This window comes from Vipera berus (genome assembly GCF_964194415.1).
Source record: "Vipera berus genome assembly, chromosome: 5".
Classification (NCBI taxonomy): domain Eukaryota; kingdom Metazoa; phylum Chordata; class Lepidosauria; order Squamata; family Viperidae; genus Vipera; species Vipera berus.
In genome coordinates, this window is record NC_138207.1 from 93,428,935 (window position 1) to 93,454,630 (window position 25,696).

At 40.6% G+C, this 25,696-nt stretch overlaps 2 protein-coding genes across 4 annotated transcripts in view; both read left to right on the forward strand.

The window, feature by feature from the left end:
* Positions 1-5,430: 5,430 nt before the first annotated feature.
* Positions 5,431-22,784, forward strand: EIF3F (eukaryotic translation initiation factor 3 subunit F). The gene is made up of 8 exons (XM_081329592.1): positions 5,431-5,741; positions 7,054-7,124; positions 14,622-14,701; positions 16,350-16,487; positions 16,875-16,966; positions 19,154-19,290; positions 19,414-19,527; positions 22,419-22,784. The coding sequence occupies exons 1-8, from the start codon at positions 5,456-5,458 to the stop codon at positions 22,494-22,496; spliced, it is 996 nt and encodes a 331-aa protein (XP_081185718.1). The 5' UTR covers positions 5,431-5,455; the 3' UTR covers positions 22,497-22,784.
* A 2,222-nt stretch (positions 22,785-25,006) lies between these two features.
* The window catches only part of ANXA7 (annexin A7), a 45,774-nt gene continuing 45,084 nt past the window's right edge, over positions 25,007-25,696 (forward strand). The window contains exon 1 of one of the 3 annotated variants that reach the window (XM_081329591.1): positions 25,007-25,104. The gene's annotated coding sequence lies outside the window, so the exon portion shown is untranslated. Of the gene's footprint in view, positions 25,203-25,696 lie in introns of all 3 variants that reach the window. The other 2 variants (XM_081329589.1, XM_081329590.1) reach the window with 2 other exon arrangements.

Consider the following 25,696-nt stretch of genomic DNA (forward strand, 5'->3'; position numbering starts at 1 on the left):
GCATAAGGAAAGCATCAGCTGTGCCCTTTAGGTATCTAAGCACCCTTTTAACAGCAGTCCAGTGGAATTCCTTTGGGTGTTCCACGTGCCTGGACAATAGATTCACAGCTAAAGCTATGTCAGGTCTGCTCCAATTGCTGATGTATAGCAAGAAGCCAATCACAGATCTGTAAAGCGTGTTATCTGTGAACTCAGGACCGTCCTTATGGGTGTGGTTGTAAAAGTCGCTTTGCATTGGGCTATGCGTAGGATTAGATTCTGTCATTTTGCATTTGGCCAGTAATTCCTCTATCTTTTGTTTTTGAGATAGAGCGAACCCCCCCCCTTAGTGGCCAAAATATGCACACCCAAGTACTTGTCAACCCGCCCCAAAGACTTCAGAGTAAATTTTTCTTCCAGGGCCTTGGCAAATTCATCACACCCTTTCTTGTTAGGTCCTACATATAATAGATCGTCCACATAAACTAACACCCGTTCTGTGGTTCCCTTGGAATTGCGTGTGAAAACACATTGATCTGCATGAGATGCTGAGAAACCAACTCGTTCTAAACTCTTTCTAAGACAGTCATACCATAATTTCCCTGACTGCTTGAGACCATATAACCCTTTGTGGAGCAACCATGTATTTCCCCCTTCTTGCTGGTAGCCAGGAGGAGCCCTCACGTAGATCTGCCGGTCCAAGTTGGCGTGGAGGTAAGCCGTCTGGATGTCGAATTGGAAGACTTCTTCTCCCAGAGCGGCTGCAGTCACGAGGGCGGCCTTGACGCTCTCTGCCCGGATGGTTGGAGAGTAAGTCTCCGAGTAGTCCTCCATGTAACGCTGAGCGAAGCCCTGGGCTACCAAATGGGCCTTATACAGGTAGAGACCATTGGCAAGTGGTTTGGCCTTGTAAACCTACCTTGTGCCAATGACTTTCCTCTCCTTTGGAGGTTGCTGGGGGGTGAAGACCTTGAGTTGTTTTAAGCTCTGCATCTCCTTCTCCATCGCGAGCTGCCATTTCTCCTGCTCTTCGATGGGCAGCTCCTGGATGTCAGAGAAGGATTTTGGGGTGACCACAACGCTGTTGACAGACGCGATGTGGTCAATGTCAATTCTCTTTGGCGGGACCCCTTTGTTGGACCGCTTTGACCTCCTTACCTTCTGCCACTCACCGCTCTTTTCTTCCGCGGGTCTCTGAGGTGTCGCTGGGGTCTTCCTCCATGGGACTGGACGCATCTTCGTCTTGTTCCTCACTTTCGTCGGTGGCAGGGTATGTGGTCGCCTCTGGTGATGTCGCGGTCGGTGTGTCCTTGCTGGGTCGGTTGGCATATGGGCTCAGATCATTTGAGTGGATCTGAGTCCAATTGGAGTCCTCTTCGAAAGAGGCAGATTGGGAAGTCACAGGCCTGCCCCCTTCTGGTGATGGAACCAATGGTATCGCTGTTGAATAAATTGTATAATAGTTGCCAGACTTGAGTAGCTCTGAGACCTGCTGGGATGCTGGAGAACAGGTTATTATCCAGAGAACTGAGCAGAGCAGAATAAGCCTGCAAGTGTCGCCACTCTTCTTGACGTCCCCATGGGGGAGGGGGTGGTTTCTGAACCATTTGTAGAGTCCCATTCTTTAAGAGATATAGCTGTATATCTTTACTCCAACTGCTGTAATTTTCCCCTCCCAGTTGTAGCTTTTTAAAATCGCTTGGAAGATTTGCGGCTGGAAACTCAGACCCATATTCAAAAAACTCTGAAATGTCCATTGACATAAAAGGGAGAGGGAAAGGGGATCCTACAGTGAAAGGGGTCCCTCTAGTGGTCGAGGAGGGAATCCTTTCTTGACTATTTAGTAACTGCAGATGGGCGTGCCCGGAAACCATGTGATCCGGGGGAGGGCGTTGTTCAGGATTTCTCCCTTCTTCCCATGAGGCATAGGGGGGGCGGAGCCCAGATTTGCCAGTTCGTAGTTGCTGCAATGAATCCTCCCGAGAATTGCAGGCATATGGATTTTCATCATTGCCTGGTTTGCCTGGCTGGTCCTGAAGACCTGAAGAGAAGGTGGGAGGCCGTGGGGGTTGATTGTTGGGAGGCTGCAGGCTGGATTCCCCCCGGCAGTTGGGCCCTGGGGAGAGGATGGGAGGCCTTGGGGGGGGTGGGCACCCCCGACGTCTGCTTGGCCCCCAGGGCCGTAGTCAGGACTTGGATGGCCGTTTTAATTGCATTTGTATTTGTATTAGTATCGGCTGGGCAGATCTCATCGCCATCATAGGACTTTAGGCTTTGTGGTGGGGAGAGCCCAGGAATTTGCATGCTATTTTGGCCGGATGCCAGGGATTGCATGCCATTTCTGCTGGATGCCAGGGACTGCTGGCTTTCCAGGCTTAAAAAAGGGTTGTCTTTGTTAGACCGTGTGGGGTTACAGGGGGCCACCATCTTGTTTCCTGTGCCAGACCACGTGGGCGGAGCCATCTTGTTTCCGCTTGCCCCAGGAAGCTGTAGCTCACAGCTGGGCGGGGGGGTTCGCGCCAAAAGCCCTGGGGTCCCGGGGTCACTAAGGGAGGCGGGCGCCATATTTGGAGGCCTCGTGGTCTCTAGGGAAAGACTCACCACGTGTTCGGAGGCTTCCTGCGCGGTTTCCTGGGCTGCCTTCCCCCTCCCCTGCATTGCAAAGATCTCTTTAAGCAGCTCTTCACGTTCCTGTGCAGTCAGCTTACTCACGCGGCGTTTGGCTTCAGCCAGGTCCGTCTCTGCAGCATCTGAACAATCTTGGGCAGTCTGCAAACCTTCTATGTTCTCCTCTGTGGCGTTCAGGGAGGGGAAGGCATGCGGGGCGCTCCCAGATGTTCTGCTGGATCCTCTGACGGGATGAAGGCCATTTGTGCTTTCATCTGCAGCTGAGGTTGCTTCAGGAACTGAAGACTTGGATGTAGGCAGGGATGCCGTCTGTGATCGATGACTTCTGGTCACGATAGGAGAAATCCTGCCATCTGTTATAAATGGATTTGAGCCGGGTTTTCCAGACATCTTGTTGGATAGGTCCTGGCTGGCTTGGAAGCATTCCTTTAAACCATCCTCTGCTACCAACTTGTGAGGTGATCTCACGATGAATCGTTAAAGGTGCTTCCAAGTAAAGGCATCACGCAGAGATGCAATCATATTAGCTTTATTCAATGATAGATCAAAGAGAAAGAAATACTTGGCATGAAAGCATTCATGCCTGCATGTGAGAGAGAAATAAAATAAAACAAGCTAGCATTACATAACTAAAACAAGAGAAGGACTAAGAGCTAGGAGTAGAGGTAGAAGCAGAGTTAGAACTAGAACAAAGAGCAGCCCCTCATGCAGAGGTATTTATGGGGGGTCTTGGTCCCTCCCTGACCATAAAACTCTCTCACCAATGGGGCTGTCGGGTCCGAGACCCTTGGCTCATCAGTGGAAGCAAAGAAGCCTCTTTGCTCCCATCTGATGACCTTTTTGGGGAACTGCCAATGGCTGGCACTAATCATCTAACAGTGCCACAGGTGGCACCCGTACCACTGGTTGAAAAGCCCTGTCCTAGTCATTCCCAGCATTTCAGTTAACTCAAATTAGGGAAGGCACAAATCTTAAAACATACCACACGGTTGCATAGAAGAGAAGGGGAGGGGAGAGAGAGAGAGAAAATCACTATTTCTTATTTTCTCTTTAAGTACCTTTATTTAGCCAAATTGGTTTCTCAGCAAAAGCCCTAGCAAAATCCATTTTTTAAATAGTTTCTCTACCTATCTCTTTTTCATACCTGCCTGAACGGGGTAGTTGATTCCCGTCCCAGGCCTCAAGCAAGCTTTACTGGGAAGCCTATCTCAACCCTTGAACTAGAACACCCCGTGATTCCCTTATTCCTCATGCAGGGGTTCACTTTGGTTCTATCGGGTCCGGCGCACTGAAGCCTTTTAGTGAGACTTCTGCCTACCACCATGGTTTTGGGTGAAAAAGGGACCCATGGAGCACTCTGGATCCCTCACAGAGTACGTATATTAGGTACAGTATATTAGGGTGGGCATAATATAAGCTCTACTCTGAAAGTAAGCCCTAGCGTGGAGTAGGGCAAGTCGACCCAGATTTTCTGTGTGACAGCCGGAATGCCCTCCCTGCTGCCAGCCTGCCACGGCCCTTCACCAGCGACCACCGGGCATCTGGGTGGCACGGCAACCTTACTCTGCACAGCTTCGGCAGGTGTCTGGCAGGCGGAGGGAAACAACTCCACCCCTCCCTCTGCCACCTGCCTCGCCTCCTCGGAAGGCGATCTGGCGGGAACAGATCTGGCTGGTAGAGGAGATCTGGCTGGTAGAGGTCAAAAGTGCCCAGCTGGAATGAGAGCTGCATCACCTGCCTTTAACCTGGTGCCTGCAGCACCGAGTAGGTGTGTAGGCTGGGGTTCAGCAGCCCAAAGGCGGAGCGTGGCTGATGCAGTTCCACCGGCGGCCGCTGGTGAAGGGCTCTAGCAGGCCAGCAGTGAGGCGGCACTCTAGATCTGAGCGGACTTGCCCACGCCAGGCTCAGTGCCCTTTCCGGCACCACCCACCACAGTTGCACCAGTACTGTACCTGGTCTGCCACCACGCTATCACATTGCTTTTCCACCCCATGCACAGGCCCCACCCCACCCCTGCACGCTCGTGACCTACTGGTACAGGTACCAGCAAAAAGTAATCCCTCCCCGAAAGTAAAAGCTAGTGCTTACTTCGGAGCCCAAAAGAAAGTAAGACAGGGTCTTACTTTCAGGGAAACACAGGTATAGTATCAAATTGTCATAGTCTTTTAAGATTGGGTGTATCAACCTGACTCCAGAAGCTGTGAATGCTTCAGCACTGGAAGTTTTTAAGAAGAGACTGGACAGCCATTTGTCTGAAATGGTATAGGGTTTCCTGCCTGAGCAGGGGGTTGATGACCTCCAAGATAAATTTATTATTATTATTATTATTATTATTATTATTATTATTATTATTATTATTATTATTATTATTAATTTAATTCAGTGTTTCTCAACTTCAGTAACAAAGATGTGCAAACTCCAATTCCCAGAATTCCTCAGGCAACTTTCTGTCCGAGGTATTCTGGCAGTTGAAGCCCACGCATCTTAAAAGTTGCAGAGGCTGAGAAACACAATATGTAAGTTTATTGAACGTAAACCTCTTTCTTGCCTTCAGCTCTGTTACATTACAACAATATTCGTGGATCAGCTATTCCGGCCAGCCACATTGACTAAAACGGGAGTTACGGACTAAAATAAAAATTTTCTAAATATTCTTAAATAAAACATCTTAACAGTCCTTAAAACAAACGCGCGCACCCGCTGAAGATATCAGGGAACTCGCCTCTGATTGGACAAAGTTGCCCTAGAAAAGCAGCAGGAACAGCCTATTACCAGTTGCTTTTTGGGGAGGCGGGTTGTCTGTGATCAGTCACCGCCCGAGAGTTCTCGCGCTTCCTTTCTTGACAAAATGGCGGCCGCAGTAGGGGTTCCCGGCGCCTCAGCGAGCGTCGCAGTCCCGTCTCCGTTGCCTCCGGCCGCTTCTCCCCCCACCATACCCTCGATAACTCCTACGCCGGCCGTCCTTACTCCTCCGTCCGCGGCGGCACCACCACCGCCGCCGCCTCCTCCCGCACTGGCGGCGCCTTTTCCCGGCGGCCGTGCAGTCCGGTTGCACCCGGTGGTGCTGGCCTCTATCGTGGACAGCTTTGAGAGGCGCAATGAGGGTGCGGCCCGTGTTATCGGCACGTTGCTCGGTAAGGACCGTCGCGCTCTCTGGGGAGAAGGAGGAGGCGGCTGAACCCGAAGATCCGCTAGTTGCTCTCTTGGCGCTCCGGCACTTACATCAGGTTGGGCAGCAGTTTTCAGAGGGTGTTTAGGGAACCACGTGTCATTGCATCACTGAAATAAAGCTGTACAGTTTGGTTTGTGCCAATTATTGTAAGATAAATGGTAAGATAAAATCCCCATTCCCCTTCCTGTTTTCCCCACAGCAACAACCTCCCCGTGAGGTGGATTGGACTGAGAGAGTGATTGGCCCATAGTTACCCAGCTGGCTTTCTTGTCTAAGCGGGACTTGAACTCATGGTATCCCGTGAGACTATTTTTGTAGCATTAATGTATGTTAGAATTTTTCATGTGATTGGTTCAAAGGCAACTTAGTGTTTACAGGGTCAAACTAAACGTGGGGAGATTGCATTTATAATAAGAAAAATATTACTTGAAGTGCAGCTATATATTTTGTGGCTTTGTTGCAGCATTGGATTATTTATTCTATAGTACATTCATATTACATTTTGATAAAAACATAAAAATACAAAGCATGAAATATAAAATGTAAACATGGGTTAAGTCAGGGGTAGGCAACCTTGGCTCTTTTATGACTCGTGGACTTCAGCTCCCAGAAATCCACGAATCATAAAAGAGCCAAGGTTGCCTACCCCAGGGTTAAGTTGATGCCTTATATTGCTTCTTTTTCTACATAAAATGCTAGACCTGTATTACATTGTTCCATTCATTTTCATTCAGTGTAGATGGGAGTTAAAGCTAGCCCTGATATGCATTAGTTTCCTGAATAGGAACAAAATGTTAATTTTGAAGTTGCAAAATAAAACCAAGATACTTTGATTTGCCACCATCTTTATTCTGTTGCATGTTTATTTATATGTCCATTTCTTAGCTACAGCATCTAAAAATTCTTAAATACATTAAATAAAGGAGCTTTGATAGAAGACAGTTCAGTTACAGAATATAGTTTCTGAAATGCATTCTTTTTGTATCTTGCTTAGAACAAACAGTGCCTTGTTTTCATTCTTCTCAGACTTCATCCAAAGGCTTTAACGCACACTTGTAAATCAAGATTGTTGTAATATCACTATAAAATCATTATCTTCTGCGTATTGTAAGGTGGTTGAACTTGAAGGGGTTCAAGTTGTGCTGTACTTATCAGCAAATATAAATCTAATGTCTCCAGTTACAAGTTCTTCCTTGAATGTTCCTTGGATGTTCCTAGGCCTTTGCTTGGGAAGAACTTTTCTTAGGAAAACGTTTTTTTCTTTAACTTTGTAGGCACAGTTGACAAACATTCTGTAGAGGTTACCAACTGCTTCTCAGTACCTCATAATGAATCAGAAGATGAGGTGAGTATGTGTTATTTTGATCATGATTTTAGCTTTGCCATTAGCTTAAACCCATGGAAGGAGATACTTTTAGGAAAGTACCAAAATCAGAGAATTGGTTTAAGGATTCTGTAATTCTTTGAAGTTGCAGAATCACATTTCAGAAAGTTAAAATCAGGCCTTTCTCCCCTTTTAAACTAGTAAACTCTCACAATTAGCAGTTTTCTTGGTATTATTGCTAGAAGAGGATATCCTAAATTATAATGCAAATGCTTGGTGTGATACACTTTTAACAGAATATTTTTTATTTCAAACTTCAAATTCAATTGAACAAAGACAATAAAAAATAAACATTGCAAACTAGGCAAAAAGAAGAAAAAAATAAAGACATGTATACAACATATGTAAAATCAACATTAAACCTACATTGTCCACCCTGGCTGAGTGTTGAAAAATATTTCCCCCTTGCACAGTGGGCCTACAACTAATTATAAATCTTTTCATTCATGTTGACTATATTTGGTATACCATAGTACTATTTTGTACCATAGTTTCTTAAAATATCTCAAATATAGAAATCTAATATCTATTAATCAAGTCAACCCAATATCTGTTAGGTATTAAACAAAACTGCTAACTGGTATCCACCCAAAAATAAGCTAATCTTAACACTCCATTATTGTATTTAATTTACAGAAATTCCACAAAAGGCTTCCAATGCATTATAAAATTGTCTTAAGTATTATCTCTAAGAAATGCACTTAGTTTCACCATCTCTACCAATTTAGTTTCACAATCAATTCTTCAACTACAGGTATTCCTTTTTCTTTCCATTACTTGGCATGAACATTCCTTGCAGCTGTGACCACATATAGAAGTAGAGTTCCATATTCTTGGAATTTGATTACATTTCCAACCATTATTAGAAATTACTTTATATATTCATGACAATCTATTCAGAGTCAAATACCAGCAGTACATCATTTTATAAAAGTTTTCTTTCAAATGGTAATTCAAAGTAAATCATTATTTCACACATTTTCCCATTGATCTAGTGTTATATTATGACCAAAGTTTTTCACCCATTTTACCTTACAGTTCTTAACATATTCTTCTTCCAAATTTATTCTAAGTAACATTGTATAGACTTTCGAATCAAATGGTCATCCTCAGAACATAAACTCAATTCCAATTCATATTTGTCTCCAGCAAAAGCAAAGCTTTTTATCAAGTTTAAATCTTTCAGATATTTTATAATAATTAAACCAGTCACAAATCCATCACTTACTACTTGCCTCACTTTTAGCTTAGGATCCTTTCCATATCAATAGATCGTAATATGTCATCTATTTTGATTCCATTAACACCTCTTTCCTGTGCAGTGCTTCGTGTTGATAGCCACAATGTTGTCTTAATAGCTAATCTTTTATATTTCAACCATGTATGAACAACATACATGGTACAATCATAGTACAATCTGAGATGCGGCAATCCAAGCCCTGCCCTTTCTTTGCCTCTTATAAAAGCTTGTATTTAATTCTTGGTTTTTTATTTTGCCAAATTAATTTAAAAATACCCTTCTACCATTGTTTTAAGGAGAGGTCCTTGATCAAAATTAGTATGTTCTGAAACATAAATAGCCTTCTAGGTAAGACATTCATTTTAATTCTTCCCATCATTGCAGGATCCAGTTTTTCCCATTTATTCATATCAAATTTTATCTCACTTCAAATTTTAACCTATTTTTATATAACCTAGAATTTTTATTAAAGAGAATCTCTTTTACCTCTTTTACAACCTTAAATCCTGTTTTGTTCTTCAGTTTTCTTTTATTTATATTCTTTACCAACATCTTTGTCTTTTGTTTATTTTCATTCCTGCCACTTCTCCAAATATTTCATAACATGTTCAGTGTTATCCAGTGGATTGTGTAGAATCAAAATTAAGTTATCTGTGAAAACATGTAACTTTTATTTATATGTCTTGATTTGTAATCCTCTTTGTCTATTGTCTTGTCTAATATCTCTGTGTAGTAGTTCCAATACCAAGATAAATAGTAAAGGAGACACAGGTCACTCGTGTTTTGCTCTTTCTGCATCTCATATACTTTTTGACAGATCTCTGTTGTCCATAATCTGGGTCTTCTGTAATGTATAGATATATGTCAGTCCATGAATATAGTTTAACCCAAATTCCATCTTTTCATCTACGTTAAACATAAAATCCCAGTTCAAATTATCAAAGGATTTCTCTGCACCCAGAAAGATTAGTACAGCCTGTTTATCGTTATATTGTTGTAAATATTCAAATTATATCCAAAACAATTCTCACGTTGTCCTTCAATTGTCTTCTAGGTAGAAAGCCACATCAGTCTTCATGTATCATGTAAGACCGGGCTTTTCAACCTTTTCACCCATTGTACCACTTTTAGGATATGGCAACATCCGAGTACCACCAGTCGCCTAGCAAGGTGTCAAAAACTTGATGAACAAAAAAAAAAGGAAAAAAATTGATGAAGTACAGGTAGTCCTCGACTTACAACAGTTCGCTTAGTGACTGTTTGAAGTTACAATGGCACTGAAAAAAGTGCCCCCCAAGCCACAGCCGAGCAAGACACCTGCCTGCCTGCTTGGCAGCGCTTTTCCTCCTGTCCGAGGTTTTCATTGTTGTGAGCATTTCTGTTGAGGATTGGCAACGGGTGGAATGGGGTGGTGTTTGGTTTTTATCCCCCCTCCTCTCTGCTGGGTGGTTGCAGCAGATTTTGGTCACTTCACACAACCCTGGGACACTGTGACCGTCATAAATATGAATCAGTTGCCAAGCATCTGAATGTAAATCACAAGACCCTGGAGATGCTGCAACATTCCTGGTGATTGGCGCTTCTTCTGGGCACAGCAAAAGCACCAGGATCAGTGCCGAGCACCAGCTGGAGCCTGGCGCTGATCCCAGCGTTTCCCTGAGCCCTGACAGCCCTGCAGCTCCAGCCATCTCTCGCTCAGGCTTGTGTGGTGCTGCCACTGGTTCAGCTCATTCCCCTCCCCCACTACCACTTTTCTAAGATGGTCGCGTACCACCTGCCAGGTGCCAATGTGCCACAGGTGGCACCCGTACCACTGGTTGAAAAGCCATGATGTAAGACTTTTTTTAGTTTTTCAGCTAAAGTGGATGTAAAAAATTTATAATCATTATTAAGAAGAGAAATTGGTCTATAATTTTTCATTGAAGTTAAATCCTGCCCTTCCTTAGATATCAAAACAGTGAAAGTTTCTTTCCATGAATCAGGTTTCGGGTTACCTTGCAGAGTAGAATTCATTAAGTCCTTCATCGGCAATAATAATTGATCCTCAGAAGTCTTATAAAATCCACTTAGTAAACCATCTGGTCTGGTTTAATAGATAGAATTTGATCAAAGATTTATAGATAACTAATGATGGAACATATGAAAGGCTTTTCTAAAATAGTTTTAATGTCAAGGTTCTGACAGAGACAAATAAAGCAGAACTCCGAGGCTTGCAAATTCCTCAAAGAACATGTTTATTAGTTACAAAGTATCGGCACAACAAATGTGAAACCAAGTCTGAAGACACACCTAACAATTCCCCAAAAATTCCCCAATACAACGTTAAGAAATCCCATCCCTAAGGCTATGCAAGCAACTATGTTCCCCAATACATCATCTTGGCGGGATTTTCATGAAATGCCCAGCCTGCAGTCTCGAGAGTAGCCAATCACTTTGGTTCCCACGGGACAGAAGTTTATTTAGACTAGCAAAGCACATGGCAATCCCCCTCCCTCCTTTCAGTGTGTCAATCAAAAATGAATAAGGAAGATGGGCGCAGCCATGCTCATTTTTAAAGTTGACATTTACCTTTGTTGTTGTATTATTAATGCTTCTTACTGAAATCTGCTCAAAATTCATATTTCTAATAATACCATTGAAGTTGGCCCTGTTTTTCCTTTGTTGTTGTTGTTGTTAGCTGCGAAGTCGTGTCCGACCCATCGCGACCCTATGGACAACATTCCTCCAGGCCTTTCTGTCGTCTACCATCTTCTGGAGTCCATTTAAGCTCACGCCTACTGCTTCAGTGACTCCATCCAGCCACCTCATTCTCTGTCGTCCCCTTCTTCTATTGCCCTCGATCTTTCCCAGCATTAGGCTCTTCTCCAGTGAGTCCTTCCTTCTCATTAGATGGCCAAAGTATTTGAGTTTTAGCTTCAGGATCTGGCCTTCTAAAGAGCAGTCAGGATTGATCTCCTCTAGGACTGACCGGTTTGATCGCCTTGCAGTCCAAGGGACTCGCAGGAGTCTTCTCCAGCACCAGAGTTCAAAGGCCTCAATTCTTTGGCGCTCAGCCTTTCTTATGGTCCAACTTTCACTGCCATACATTGCAACTGGGAAGACCATAGCCTTGACTATACGCACTTTTGTTGACAGGGTGATGTCTCTGCTTTTTAGTGTGCTGTCTAGATTTGCCATGGCTTTCCTCCCCAGGAGCAAGCGTCTTTTAATTTCTTGGCTACAGTCCCCATCTGCAGTGATCTTGGAGCCCAGGAAAATAAAATCTGTCACTACCTCCATTTCTTCCCCATCTATTTGCCAGGAATTGAGAGGGCCAGATGCCATGATCTTGGTTTTCTTAATGTTAAGTTTCAACCCAAGTTTTGCACTCTCCTTCTTCACCCGCAACAAGAGGCTCTTTAGTTCTTCTTCACTTTCTGCCATTAGAGTGGTATCATCTGCGTATCTTAGGTTGTTGATATTTCTTCCGGCAATCTTAATTCCAACTTTTGATTCATCTAGCCCTGCCTTTCTCATGATGTGCTCTGCATATAAGTTAAATAGGCAGGGCGACAGTATACAGCCTTGCCGGACTCCTTTCCCAATTTGGAACCAATCAGTGGTTCCGTGTCCAGTTCTCACTGTTGCTTCTTGACCCGCATATAGGTTTCTCAAGAGACAAATAAGATGGTCTGGTACTCCCATCTCTTTAAGAACTTGCCACAGTTTGTTATGATCCACACAATCAAAGGCTTTAGCATAGTCAAGGAAGCAGAAGTAGATGTTTTTCTGGAACTCCCTAGCTTTCTCCATGATCCAGCGTATGTTGGCAATTTGATCTCTAGTTCCTCTGCCTCTTTGAAATCCTGCCTGTACTTCTGGTAGTTCTCGATCCACATACTGCTGAAGTCTAGCTTGTAGGATTTTAAGCATGACTTTACTAGCATGAGAAATGAGTGCAATGGTGCGATAGTTTGAACATTCTTTGGCACTGCCTTTCTTTGGAATTGGAATGTAAACTGATCTTTTCCAATCCTGTGGCCACTGTTGAGTTTTCCAAATTTGCTGGCAAATTGAGTGTAGCACTTTTACTGCACTGTCTTTTAAGATTTTGAATAGCTCAGCTGTTGCCATTTCCTTCTCCAGTGGATCACGTTTTGTCAGAACTCTCGGCTATGACCTGTCCGTCTTGGGTGGCCCTGCACGGCATAGCTCATAGCTTCATTGAATTACGCAAGCCCCTTCGCCACGACAAGGCAGTAATCCATGAAGGGGGTTTTTCCTTATCTAGCACTTTTGTCCTTTTCCATTTCTTTTTGTTAACACTATTTGAAATTTTAATCATTTCTGTCACATTTTTCTTTGTATCAGTGTTACTTTGCTAAATTCCTGTTTCTATTGTCGTTAGACTTCCTTTATTGCTACAAACTCATTCCATTAAACATGCAAATTTGTCACATGAACTCAATTCTTGTGCTATCGTACTTTCATCACTGATATATCAGCTTGATTGATATAGATTATTAAAGTATTTATCAAATAGAAATGTATATGTCAGGTTTTGCACTGTGTGTCAGATCTGCCACCAAACTACTTCAACCCTGTTTCACTTTGCTTTGATGGCAGCCCCCATAAAATGTGGGGAGGGGATGGGCAGGCAGGGAGTGGGGATGATAGGAACCAGAGGGCCATCCAGAGACTGGTTGAAAGATCCAAGGACTCAATCCTGGGAATGGAATGTGAAACACCCATTCAAAAAGGTGCCAAAATGTGGAACTGTTACCAAAGCACCTCACTGGAATCTCATTGAACATCACCAATGACCAAGTTTGTGGGGGTGGGGGGAATGGCTAGGTGAAGGGAAAATTACCAGGGTTACGTGAGAAATTCTCAGATTTGGCTTTGCTATACTGTAACCACTTGGCTTCAGTAAAAAAAATACTTTTCATTACAAATCAAGTTGAGGATCTTTCTTTCCTGAATATCCAAGCTGGGACAGGCTTATTTTGTACAGGTAGTCCCCAACTTACAACCATTTGAAGTTATGATGGTGCAGAAAAATGTCTAGCCTTCTGACTTATAGTCAGTCCTCACAACTATGTCCATTGCATCATCCCAGTATTCACGTGCTTGGAATTTGAACGCTTGGAAACTGCTCACATTTCTGATCAATTGCACTGCCCTGTGGTCATGTGATCACAATTTGTGACTTTTTGCCAGTTTCTGGCAAAAATCTCGGAAGAATGGGTTTGAATTTAATGACTGAATTTGCTTAATGACCATGAGCCTTGGTGGAGCAGTGGGCTAATGCCTCCTTAAGTAACACCAGCTGCCTGCAATCAGTGCAGGTTCGCATCCCACCAGGCTCAAGGTTGACTCAGCCTTCCATCCTTCCGAGGTAGGTAAAATGAGGACCCATATTGTTGGGGGCAATTAAGCTGACTTTGTAATAATGCCGCTTGGGGTGTGTGTGAAAGCCCTAATAAGCAGGCATATACATAGAATGAAGGCTACTGCTAAGCTTGTAAGCCGCCCTGAGTCTTCGGAGAAGGGCGGGATATAAATGGAATTAAAATACGGTAAATAAATAAATAAATGATGTAAATGGTCGTAAAATTGGTCTGATTTTATTTAATGACTGCAACCATTTATGATGGAAATTCTGGTCCCAATTGTGGTTGTACTGTAAAATGAGGACTACCTGTACACATCATGATTTCCATATATGTTATATCTTATTCATTTTGTGAGTTTGCTTCTTCCACTGAACACGGAGCTACAGGGATGTAGTTACTGTACTTATGTTAAAAAAAATAATATACAGGGAGCCTGGAGTGAATGGCAGGCATTAGGTTTACTCTTAAACAATTTTCCCATTTAATCAAATGGAATGAATAGCAGCTACTTGTTTATTGATATTATAATGGCATTGGGAGGTACTCTTTATTTTCTTTACCATCAAACGTTCAACATGAAAAAAATGTTGTTTTTATCCTATATTCATGCAGCCACATTAAGTATCTTTTATAAAGGAATTCAGGGAGACAAACAGTACTGTGAAAAAATTAAAATGTGATTTTTTTGCATCAAAGATAAGTCAAAGACAATGTGCTTTCTATACTCAGAATGGTGGGTTTAGTCTCAGGTTAACAGGTTTAAATAAAAGGCTTGGAAAGGTTCTCTAGTTATCAGTGAATTAATGTCATTATTGCAGAATCTCAATTTTTGTTAACTTTCAGGTTGCAGTGGACATGGAATTTGCCAAAAATATGTATGAATTGCACAAGAAAGTGTCTCCAAGTGAAGTTATTCTGGGATGGTAAGTCTTCATTCTACCAGAATTCATTTGCCCAGCTTCTCAAAAGACAACTATCTTTAATTAATAGAATGCCATAAAATAATAACAGTTCTTTAAACAATTATGTCAACTTTGTTGGTCTTGATAGCAATACTCCTCCGTTGTTATGGAATTTTGGGAAATACTTTCACTAATAGAATAAACCTTGACTATTTTTTCCTTCTCATTTAGGGATGTATTGTTCGCTTGCATGATCCTTAAAAGTTGATAAGTTTTCCATATTCACTGAACCTTTGTTATATATAGCTTTGATCATGCTATCTGTTGTTAGTAATAGATCTAACCTAACCCTTGGAATATCCAGGGATAAAACTGTATAATCACACTGGATTCTGATTGATCTAAAATAGTGTCACAAAACATTTGGGATGATAGATTCTCAGAATCTGTAAGATAGTCTCCAGCAGATAGCATGAACTTGTGCATTTTTCTTTTCTATTATGTTTGTAACATTGCAAATTTGAAAATATTGTTTTAAATATTTTAGCAGACATCCACTTTCCTTTTTTCTGCTTCAGACATAAACATTCTGATGTGCAGTATAACCTTTATTTAATATATTTATATCGCAGCCCAACTCACATATGGTAGCTTACAATATTAAAATTCCACAATGTAAAATCCCTTAACATCCTTCCATAACCCCATAGCGACAACAGGCAGAACTACTTGATCAGTTCTATGTCACCCTGGGGTCCCAGGCCATTGACAGAACCAGGGCTCGAGGTCCTTCCAGAAATGTATCAAAGTGGGGGGGGGCAATCTTAACTTTGGGGGAATGGTATTCCAAAGGGAGGGAGCTACTAGAGAAGGCCTTTTTTCCTGGGTCTCACTAGATGGGACTGTAACATACCATGCCTTCCCGCTGTGGTGGGCCAAAGAGATGTAACTGGGAAAGAGGTAGTCACTCAGATAATCTGGCCCCAAGCCATCTAGGGCTTTAAAGGTGATAACCAGAAATCTGAATTGTACCCAGAAGCAAATCGGTAACCAATGCAGTTCCCACAAAAGAGGTAATATAGGCTGCTGCAGTTTGAGCCATCTGAAGCTTCCAAATACTATTTGGGACAACCCCATGTAGAGTGCATTACAGTAGTCCCAACAAGAGGTGACTAGAGCATGGGTGACTTTGAGAAGGGCATGTTGATCTAGGAAAGAGGCTAACAAGTACACAACTTGCTATTGGGCAGGACTACCACCTGCTCTTTGAGCTAGAGCTGTCAGTCCAGGAGAACCTGCAGATGTATGTATTGGGTTTGCCTGGGACAGTGCAACCCCATCCACAACTAAAAACAATAATAAAAAATCCTTTGTTAGTTTGCAAAAGATTACTGAAAATCCCAGGTAACTTTGTATCAGATTCTTGTTACATTAGGTTTGTCCATTCTGAGAAGAGGTATTGGTAATATTTACCTTTCTAATAGTATTGGATAAAACTAGTTTATTGAATAATATATTAAAATGTCAAGATAATAACTCATATACTTCATGGATACATCACTGACAAATATTAATCTGTATTTTCAGCATAGCAACTTTAAAATATCTGTATTCAATTAATGGATTCACTGTGTGCAAATATTGTCTTAAGCTGATTTTATTTTTGCAGGTATGCAACTGGCCATGACATCACAGAACACTCTGTTTTAATCCATGAATATTACAGTCGGGAAGCTCACAATCCAATTCACCTAACTGTGGACACCAGTTTACAAAATGGACGTATGAGCATTAAGGCATATGTCAGGTACTTGCAAAAACAATTCATCTGCATTTTGCTTGAAAGAAACAAAGGTAAAAAATGAAATGTTATAGTACATAAAAGAAAAAGTATGAATCTTATTTCATACTATCTTCTAACATTACAGCAGAACAGTTTAGATGAATATCAAATTGCAAAAATAATATTAAAAGAATAAGTTGAGATTCCAAAGTTTTGAGAAGCGCCTGCTTTGATTCTTTTTCTCCTATGACGTTCTTAAATTTATTCTGGCAGTTATGTACATATAGGGCATATATGTGGTTACTATTGTGTGTTTTTCAGAATCAGTACTCTAATAAGAATTGAAAGCAACTCTTATATATCAAGCCTTATTTGGAATATACATGCTAAGAAAAATGGTCTCTCTTTTAGCACTACAATGGGAGTTCCTGGTAAGACTATGGGAGTAATGTTTACTCCTCTCACTGTGAAGTATTCCTACTATGATACAGAGCGGATAGGAGGTAAGCATTATATTATTGATGGATGTAGTCCTGTTTGCTTTTGTCCTGATGATTAGCATAGCCAAGAAGTGAAACCTAGTGAGTGGCTAGACTAGTGATGGCAAACCTTTTGAACTCAGAGTGTAAAACATTCAGAAAATGCCTACTTTGATTCTGCTGGGGTGTCACTTATCCTCAGACAAAAGAGGCCTTTTGCAGACCTCTCTGGTCTTTCCTGTTGACTTCACTCTCTGGAAGTCATGCTCTTTTGGGATCTTGAGCTCCGAAAAATTACATGAGAACGCTCCCCTGATTTGATCCCTTGGAAGCTGCATGAGAGCAAGGCCTTTTTAAATAACTTCCAGAGGTTTGATATGTCACCAAAAATGACATAGCATATCACAGGTTTGCCATCACTGGGCTAGACATAGTGATAAGACTTGGCTTTCTGTTATTGGTTATACGTTCTGTGCAATAAAATTAAAGGTCATTGCTTTTAAATAAAACTTAGAGGGCTAAAGTTGCATCTTCACCCCAGAAGAGAAGAAATAAGAAATAATGTTCCTGACAGAAATATCCTTTTTCCTTTATATTTATTAAATATTGACTTAGTCTACTGAAATATATATTCAGTTATTTCCAATTTGTAAAATGTTGGGCTTAGCATGTCACATGAGTGCAAACAATGGCCAAGATAATGGATCAAATCTCTCTTACCTGGTGTGGTCTATCTGGCTGGATAACACAATGAATGACTGGAAAGTGGAGTCAGCCATCACTATTTGTTTCCTCTTCCTCCAGAAAATCTACAAGCTGATTTTGCTTATAGCACTATACCAATCATGTCAAACTCGTGACATCACGTGATGTATCGGGACTGTTTTGCAATTGCTGGCAATAGGGTGGGCACGGCTTCTGCATGATGTGTCCGGCCCATGGGTCAGCAGTTTGACACCCCTGCTATACTGTCTAGCATTTTGAAGGAAACAAATAACAGGAAAATTTCCAAATGATTGAATTTTGCATATTCTTATAATAAACTACCATAGAGCAATCACTGTATTATTGTATTGTTTTAGTTTATCTATAGTCATAGACCAAAACAACGAAAATTAAAATGTATACCATCCAGTATAAAGGTTCTGTTTGCAGTAGAAATGGAGCATACAAACTAAACTATTATGTAACAAACTTTTACTACAGCACAGAATTCGGCCATTTATCAGATGACGTTCCTAGTCATTTAATAGAATGTACACAATTGCCCACAATTGTAGTATGGTGACCAATATTGGTTGCAGTATTCCAGGTGTGGCCTTACTAGGGTTTTATAAAGCGGTACTAATACTTTGTGTGATCTTGATTCTATGCCTCTGTTTATACAACCCGGGATTGTATTAGCTTTTTTGGCTACTGCTGCACACTGTTTGCTCATAGTCAATTGATCCTCCACTAGGACTCCAAGTTCCCTCTCACAGTTGCTGTTTTTGAGCCAGGTCTCGCCTAATCTGTACTTATATCTTTGATTTTTCCTGCCTAAATGTAAAACTGCTTTTCTCCACATTAAAGTTCATTTTTTTGGATAGGGCCCATTGTTCAAGTTTGTCAAGATCTTTTTGAATCCTGAGCTTGTCTTCTGGGATGTTGGCTATTCCTGCCAGTTTAGTGTCATCTGCAAATTTGATGAGTTCCCCTTCTATTCCCTCATCTAGGTCATTTATGATTAGCTGTGCCCTCTGAGAAAGATTAATAGGGCATTTAAGAACTACATGTACAACTGTCTCAATTTCAGCATTTGCATAAACACTCTTGGTTGGAGACACTGTTAAAGCTTCCTATCAACACCATGGAGGGTAAAGTGCCTAAGCATGCCATTCATTACCAGTACTTTTCTAGAGATGGCACACTATGCGTATGATAAAAATATTTGGCATTGATAATCAGTGAGGATAAGTTTTCTTTGTTCCAGACTAAGCATTTCCAGTTCTTTTATACAGTATGTTCAGTTTCCAGTCCTCTCATCATCTTCATTTGTTAGTGTCCTTTTTAGACTGCAGTACGTAGTATTAAATAGTAGTTGAGTTCCAGTTGAAAGATGGATTATTTTACAATAATTAGAAAGTTAGTGGTTTACTTATCTGAATTATTACTGTAGTATTTGTGACCATAACTGTGTTTAACAGATTCATGTCTACTCTCTGTTCTCAGTTGATCTCATCATGAAGACTTGCTTTAGCCCAAATCGAGTGATTAATTTGTCAAGTGATCTTCAGCAAGTGGGGATAGCTTCTGTTCAGATTCAGGATACCCTGAGCACAGTACTACAGTATGCAGAAGATGTGCTGGTAAATGTGCTGTGGCCAAAATATGCACTTAAGGAAATAAGACTGTGTGTGTATTTATTTTTCTGTTAATGTATAATATATCAAAATATTTTAAAAAACAGTATCTCTGTGCTTTTTTTCTAGTCTGGGAAAGTGGCTGCTGACAACACTGTTGGTCGCTTCCTGATGGATCTTATTAATCAAGTTCCAAAAATTTCGCCAGAGGACTTTGAGACTATGCTGAACAGCAATATCAATGTAAGTCCTTAGAATAGACTTGTAAGTAGTACAAATAAGTTGTATGGATGGGTGAGCTTGTACATTGTTCAAAGTAGTGGTAAGTATTAATATGAAAGCCTGCATTATATCTCTGGTAGAATAACCTTTAATTATTACTATACACTTTTGTCTGATTTCTTAAATTATACAATTTAGAAATTGCTTTGGGTTAATATAAATTTCTGATATCTTCTTTGGAGAAAATCTATATGCACTTGCATTTTCTGCCGTCCAATGAAACAAAACAATTATGCTGGAGTCCTAGTGGACGATCACATGACTACAAGCCAGCAGTGTGCAGCAGCAATCAAAAAGAGCTAATACAATCCTGGGTTGTATAAACAGAGGCATAGAATCAAGATCACGTGAAGTATTATTACCGCTTTATAAAACCCTAGTGAGACCACATCTGGAGTACTGCAGCCAATTTTGGTCACCATATCATAAAAAAGATGTTGAGAGTTTGGAAAAAAAATAGAGAAGAGCAACTAAGATGATCAAAGGCCTGGAGACTAAAGCACATAAAGAACAGCTACGGGACTTGGGTTTGCTAGTCTAAAGAAAAGAAGAAATAGGGGAGACATGATAGCAGTGTTCCAGTATCTGAGGGGCTACCACAAGGCAGAGGGGGGCAGGTGGTTCACCAAAGCACCAGATGGAAGGACGAGAAACAATGGTTGGAAACTGATCAAAGAGAGAAGCAACCTGGAATTAAGGAGAAATTTCCTGACAGTGAAGTCAGTCAACCAGTGGAACAGATTACCCCCAAAAATCGTGGGCGCTCCATCACTGGAAATTTTTAAGAAGAGACTAGACATTCACCTGTCTGAGACGGTATAGGTTCTCCTGCTTGAGCAGGGGGCTGGACTAGAAGACCTCCAAGGTCCCTTTCAGATTTCTATTCTATTCTATTCTATTCTATTCTATTCTATTCTATTCTATTCTATTCTATTCTATTCTATTCTATTCTATTCTATTCTATTCTATTCTATTCTATTCTATTCTATTCTATTCTATTCTATTCTATTCTTTTGATTTGATATTACAACAGTTCCCTCTTCTATAGGGCAGCCATTTGAAAATTGAAAAATAAAATCATTTCATGCTTAATAATCTGCTTGAAAATATTGTTCATGTACATGGTTCAATTTTTTATTAGTTTATCAGAATATAAAATATGAAAGAAAATAAAAATAATGGAAAACTAGGGGAGGAAAAAATGGAAGAAGAGTGTGTGTAGTGTAGAGGGGGAGAGAAAAAAAAGGTGTTGACCTATGACTGTTTAGCACAGTCGAAGATAACATTACAGCCTCAACTTTTTACTTTTACACAGTAATATATACTAGCCATTTCTAGAACAAGAAATGTATTTAATCAGCAAAACCAAAATCAGTGTTTAATTTTTTTCATCTCAAGCATAAAATCCAGAAGTGGTTTCCTAGTGGAAACAATTAGACATGTTCTTTTCATTGAATAAAGCAATCAATTTAATCTTTTTTCCTTGCTGTGGGAAGTAATATATATTCCTGTTTGCACTTATTAATCTTTATAGACTATCATAATTTATATTAACAACATTCACTATTTTCTTAACTTCATATATTTAGCCTTCCTAACACAATCTGTTCTGGCAACTGTATCTGCTTATTAATGCACCTTTTTCTTTTCCTTCCATTTTAGAAAGCTCTATGTGTATCCATACTGGTCTCTTAGATGTTTCTTATTTTTCTTATTAGTAGGAATTCCATCTTTAATGTCTTGTTTTGAAGGAGTTTTCATCATTCTCAGATTCTTTTCTCATTTTAAACTGTTGGACTTTCCACCTGAGTTCACTGAAATCTGCTTTTCTAAAATTCCATATACTTGATTTTTCTCCATTCCCTGTCCCTTGATATCATGAAAGGTTAAATATCACTTGTTCTTAGAGTTCCAGTCACTTTCACTTTTTCCAGTAGTTCTTCCAAGTTAATTAAGATGACATCTAGGATTGCAGATCCCTTTGTTGAAAAAGGATAAATGTCAGCAGGAAAATAGAAATTTGGCCTCTGATTCTGGATAAGAGTTAGATTTGTACCATTTGTGAAGATGGCTGAAACATCCTGTTGTTACTATCACATGCCTCTTGGGAAATTTGATTGTCTGACAACAAAAATCCTCTTCCATATCTCTGGTCTGAGCAATATTTTCAAGTTCTATACTGCCACAAAGTTTCAGTGATAATCTGTGACATTATATTTCTTCTCGTGTTAGGATTTTAAGGTCTCCCCTTTGGCTTCCCATACTGTACACCAGGTGTCCAACCCATGACTCATTGGCTGTATGCAGCCCTTGACAACTAGCTATGTGGCCCCACAGAATTATAAAAAATAAAGGAAGTTTATTATTTATATACATTAACTATATATTTTATATATGGCCCAAGACAATTCTTCTTCACTCAGTGCAGCCAGGCAAGCCAAAGGTTCAAAAACATGCTCTACACATTTTGTTTACTAAACTTGACATTGCCAATTAAAACATTGTACCTATACAGTTAGTTTTTCTTACTTAAATATAAAACTTTTATTTACGTTGAATTTCATTTTGTTAGATAGGGCCCAGTTTTCAAGTCTGTGAAACTTGCTTTGGATCTTGAGTTTTGTCTTCTGGGGTGTTGGTTATTCCTGCCAGCTTAGTGTCATCTGCATATTTGATGAGTTCCCCTTCAATTCCCTCCAGATCATTTATGCCAAAAGTTTTAAAAATATGTTTGTTTATTGGTATGAGTGAGTGGACAAAGTTACAGATTTGTTTCTAATGTTTCCATTGAACAGTGTTGCACAATGTAAGGAATCTTAAATATATATTTATATATTTTTTTCCCTCCTTAGGACCTGCTGATGGTAACCTATTTGGCAAATCTCACCCAGTCACAGATTGCACTCAATGAAAAAATTTTAAACCTGTAATGAAATCTTAACCATCTATTAACAAGACAACCTAAAGAAACAGTGGAACTTCTTTGCATAGTCTAGACTTTGTAATTGGATTCTATCTTCTGAAGTGACTGCTGAATTAATCTTTCTCATCATTTTTTTTCCTCTTCTAAGTATGGTCAGAAAGGTGATCATCATTAAAAATGATCAAGGAATTGCTAAACTTCTGTCTTGCTTTATATTATTAACATAGTTCTATAAATTTGTAGAGATCCTTGATTTCTACTAGGGAAATATATTTGAATTTGTTTTTGAAAATATTTACCAGCTTCAAGCATGAAAGAAAGAATAATTTGATTAAAAATAATAAGCTTTTCAAAATGTCATTCAAAATATACTAATAGCCTTGCTTTCTTGTTAGTAAATGACCAAGTTTCTTTCACTTCTACATAGTATGTTTAGGATTTAGATGGGTATAGGAATAGGATTGTAGGAAAAAAAATTAATCTGTCGCATTCCCTGTCTTACAGATTACTTTCTTTTAGAATAGAGACTTGTGGGACTGAAGTTGATGAAAAAAATCATAAACAACAAGATTTTGTTAAAGTGCAAGGCAGTGTTTCAACTGCTATGAATGCAGAAAATTAACAAGGCTGTGAAAGCTAATACATTCTTGTATCACAGTACCACAACCTGCCAGCAGAAATTGTAGGTATGTGCTTAGATGAAAATAGCAACCTGGGTCTCAGGAAATTCCTTTAGGTAGTTGACCTGGAGAAAATGAAAACAGTGATTGATCTGTTATGGAATGATGGTCTCACGGAAGGAGAGACTCATGAGAGGGAGTTTAATCCTTTTCCTTGAGCAAGAACAGATATCATTACTTCAAGGATTTTCCTTTCAGGAGAAGACGCTTGGGAATTTGGCTATCTAGTGAGAAAGTGGAAGATGGTCTAGTGATTAATGCAGTGATGAAGTCAGATGATTATGATATATTTCTTTATATATGAATAACAGTTCTACTATGGATTGATGCTCCATAGGTGTGTTTGGAATTTGAATTATAAATCAAACATTATTTCCCTGTATGCAGCTCCTGATGTGGGTGATACAGGATACTGCAGTAATACTGCCAGATAGGGGAATAGAATTGGCATCTTGATCTTAAAGATCTGGTCTTGTTCAAGATTTTTCTCTTCAGTGATGAATGGGATAAATGGGAGGTACTATTGCTGGCCCTTTCCACAGATACTGATTGACTGCTGTTGAAACAGAACTCTAAACCAGATGGTGTTTAATTTGGTAATGCCTGCTACTTATAGTTCTCTCAACATTTTTTTGCCAAATTGCACTTATTTTGATACAATTCCTATGGACCCGAACTATTTACCTGAATCTGTTCTCATTCTATTTTTTTTTCAATTTTGCTTTTTAAAATTATACAGATACCAGTCTCTTAAGGTTTGGGAGGCAAAGATGATCAGATCTGAACTTACTTTATATACAGAAATGAGAATTGGAATATGACAGAAGTTTCATCAAGATCCCATGCAGATATTGTGTAGCTCAATACAAATAGTCCTCAACTTACAACAATTCATTTAATGACCATTTGAAGTTACAATAGAAGTTACAATTTATTACTGTTTTCCACATGACCATTGCATCCTACCCACGGTCACATGATTGAAATTCAGATGTTTGGCAACTGGCATATATATGAAAGTTTCAGTGTCCTGGGGTCATGTGATAATCTTTCCCGACCTTCTGACAAGCAAAGTTATTGGGGAAGCCAGATTCATTTAATAACTGCAATGATTAATAACTGGCAAGAAAGATTATAAAATGGGGCAAAACAACTGTCTTGCTTCGTAACAAAAATTTTGGGTTTAATTTTGGTTGCAAACTGAGGACTACCTGAACGTCTGACTCAGATCCTTGATGGCACAGCATTGCCAAGAATAGCAGATCTATAGTTATGATAGCTTCTTATATGCCAAGTGTGCTTTTATTTCAGTGGATTTTCCCCTGGCTCCCTTACAAAAAAACATTAGATAAATCCTTTTTCCTCGGTTTAATAGAATCTATTAAAGTTGAAGCAAAACTTAAGTTTTCATTTAACTATAACAAGCAAAATTGTGGGCGGGCAGTTACGTATCCTTAGTTTGACCAGACAAGTTCCTTTCTCTCTCCTGAACGTGGGACGCAAGACCTAACTCACAGGGCTGATTCCCAATTCCGCACCTGCTTTTTTCCAAGAGAGGGTCTGCGGCAGTGCTGCACTCCTTCGAGGGGAGCGAGGAAGATTAGCGCTCAAGTAGCAGTCCCCGATGAGAGGTGGCAGGCGTTGGAGCGCAGCCGATCTTTCCGCGGTAGTCTAGCAGTCCGTCTCCGTCCCGTGGCAAGGACGGACAGGGATGGGCAGCCGATGCCGAAGTTCGTACTTCCGGAGGCGAAGCCGCCGGAGCCACTTTCGCCTTTAACGTTGCCCAGAGAAGGCGGAAGGCAGGCGGGGCGAAAACGTTCCTGCCCTCGGACCAGGAAAGGGGCGGAACAGGCTCGCCTCGCCCGTCTCCATTTTGCTCTTCTAACTGCGCATTGGTGGTCGGAGGGGACGCCGAGGTTCTTAGCCACATTCCAGGCGAGTGCAGGGGTAAGGGAGGCCGAGCCGGGAAGTGCTCCATCTGAGGCGGCAGAAACAATCCCTTTCGGAGACGGGCGTTTTCCCTCCTTATTCAGGTTTCTCTCGCAGGGCGTGTGCATGCTCCTAGTTTTCTGGATCTTTGCTTAAAAAAATAATGCTGTTTTAAGGGGGGGGGATGTCCCAGTTAGTGGGGCTCGGGTGCCTCCTGCTGTAACAAGCTAATGCACTCCGCTCCCTGTTTCCTGTTTCCATTTAAAGCCCCGTTCAGATCATTAAGCAAACTTTCTCATTGTGAATATAGTCATTCATGAACTGAAAATTCGGAATAAAAGCGCCTGAAATTATGTACAAGTCAGTGCAGAGGTGAAAACGATTCAAGGCCTTTTTGCTTGCCGCTTTTCTCTAGCGGCTGGTTATATAATGAGCAAATTAATGAAAGCATGCTAAATTAAAGCACTTATCAGGACAGTCTTTGTGTTTAATCTTTCTCCTTAATTTGACCTATGGCGGTGGCAGCTAGTAGAAATCAGAATACGTGAAGTCATTAATCCCTTCGTTGACAATTGTTTTTGCTTCCTTAGCTGCTCTA

What these genes read in the sequence shown, in the direction of transcription:
- EIF3F (XM_081329592.1), top strand. Translation starts at nt 5,456, where the DNA reads ATGGCGGCCGCAGTAGGGGTTCCCGGCGCCTCAGCGAGCGTCGCAGTC. An exon ending in AGTGAAGTTATTCTGGGATG is followed by an intron (nt 14,702 to 16,349) that starts GTAAGTCTTCAT and finishes TTATTTTTGCAG; the next exon opens with GTATGCAACTGGCCATGACA. An exon ending in AGTATGCAGAAGATGTGCTG is followed by an intron (nt 19,291 to 19,413) that starts GTAAATGTGCTG and finishes CTTTTTTTCTAG; the next exon opens with TCTGGGAAAGTGGCTGCTGA.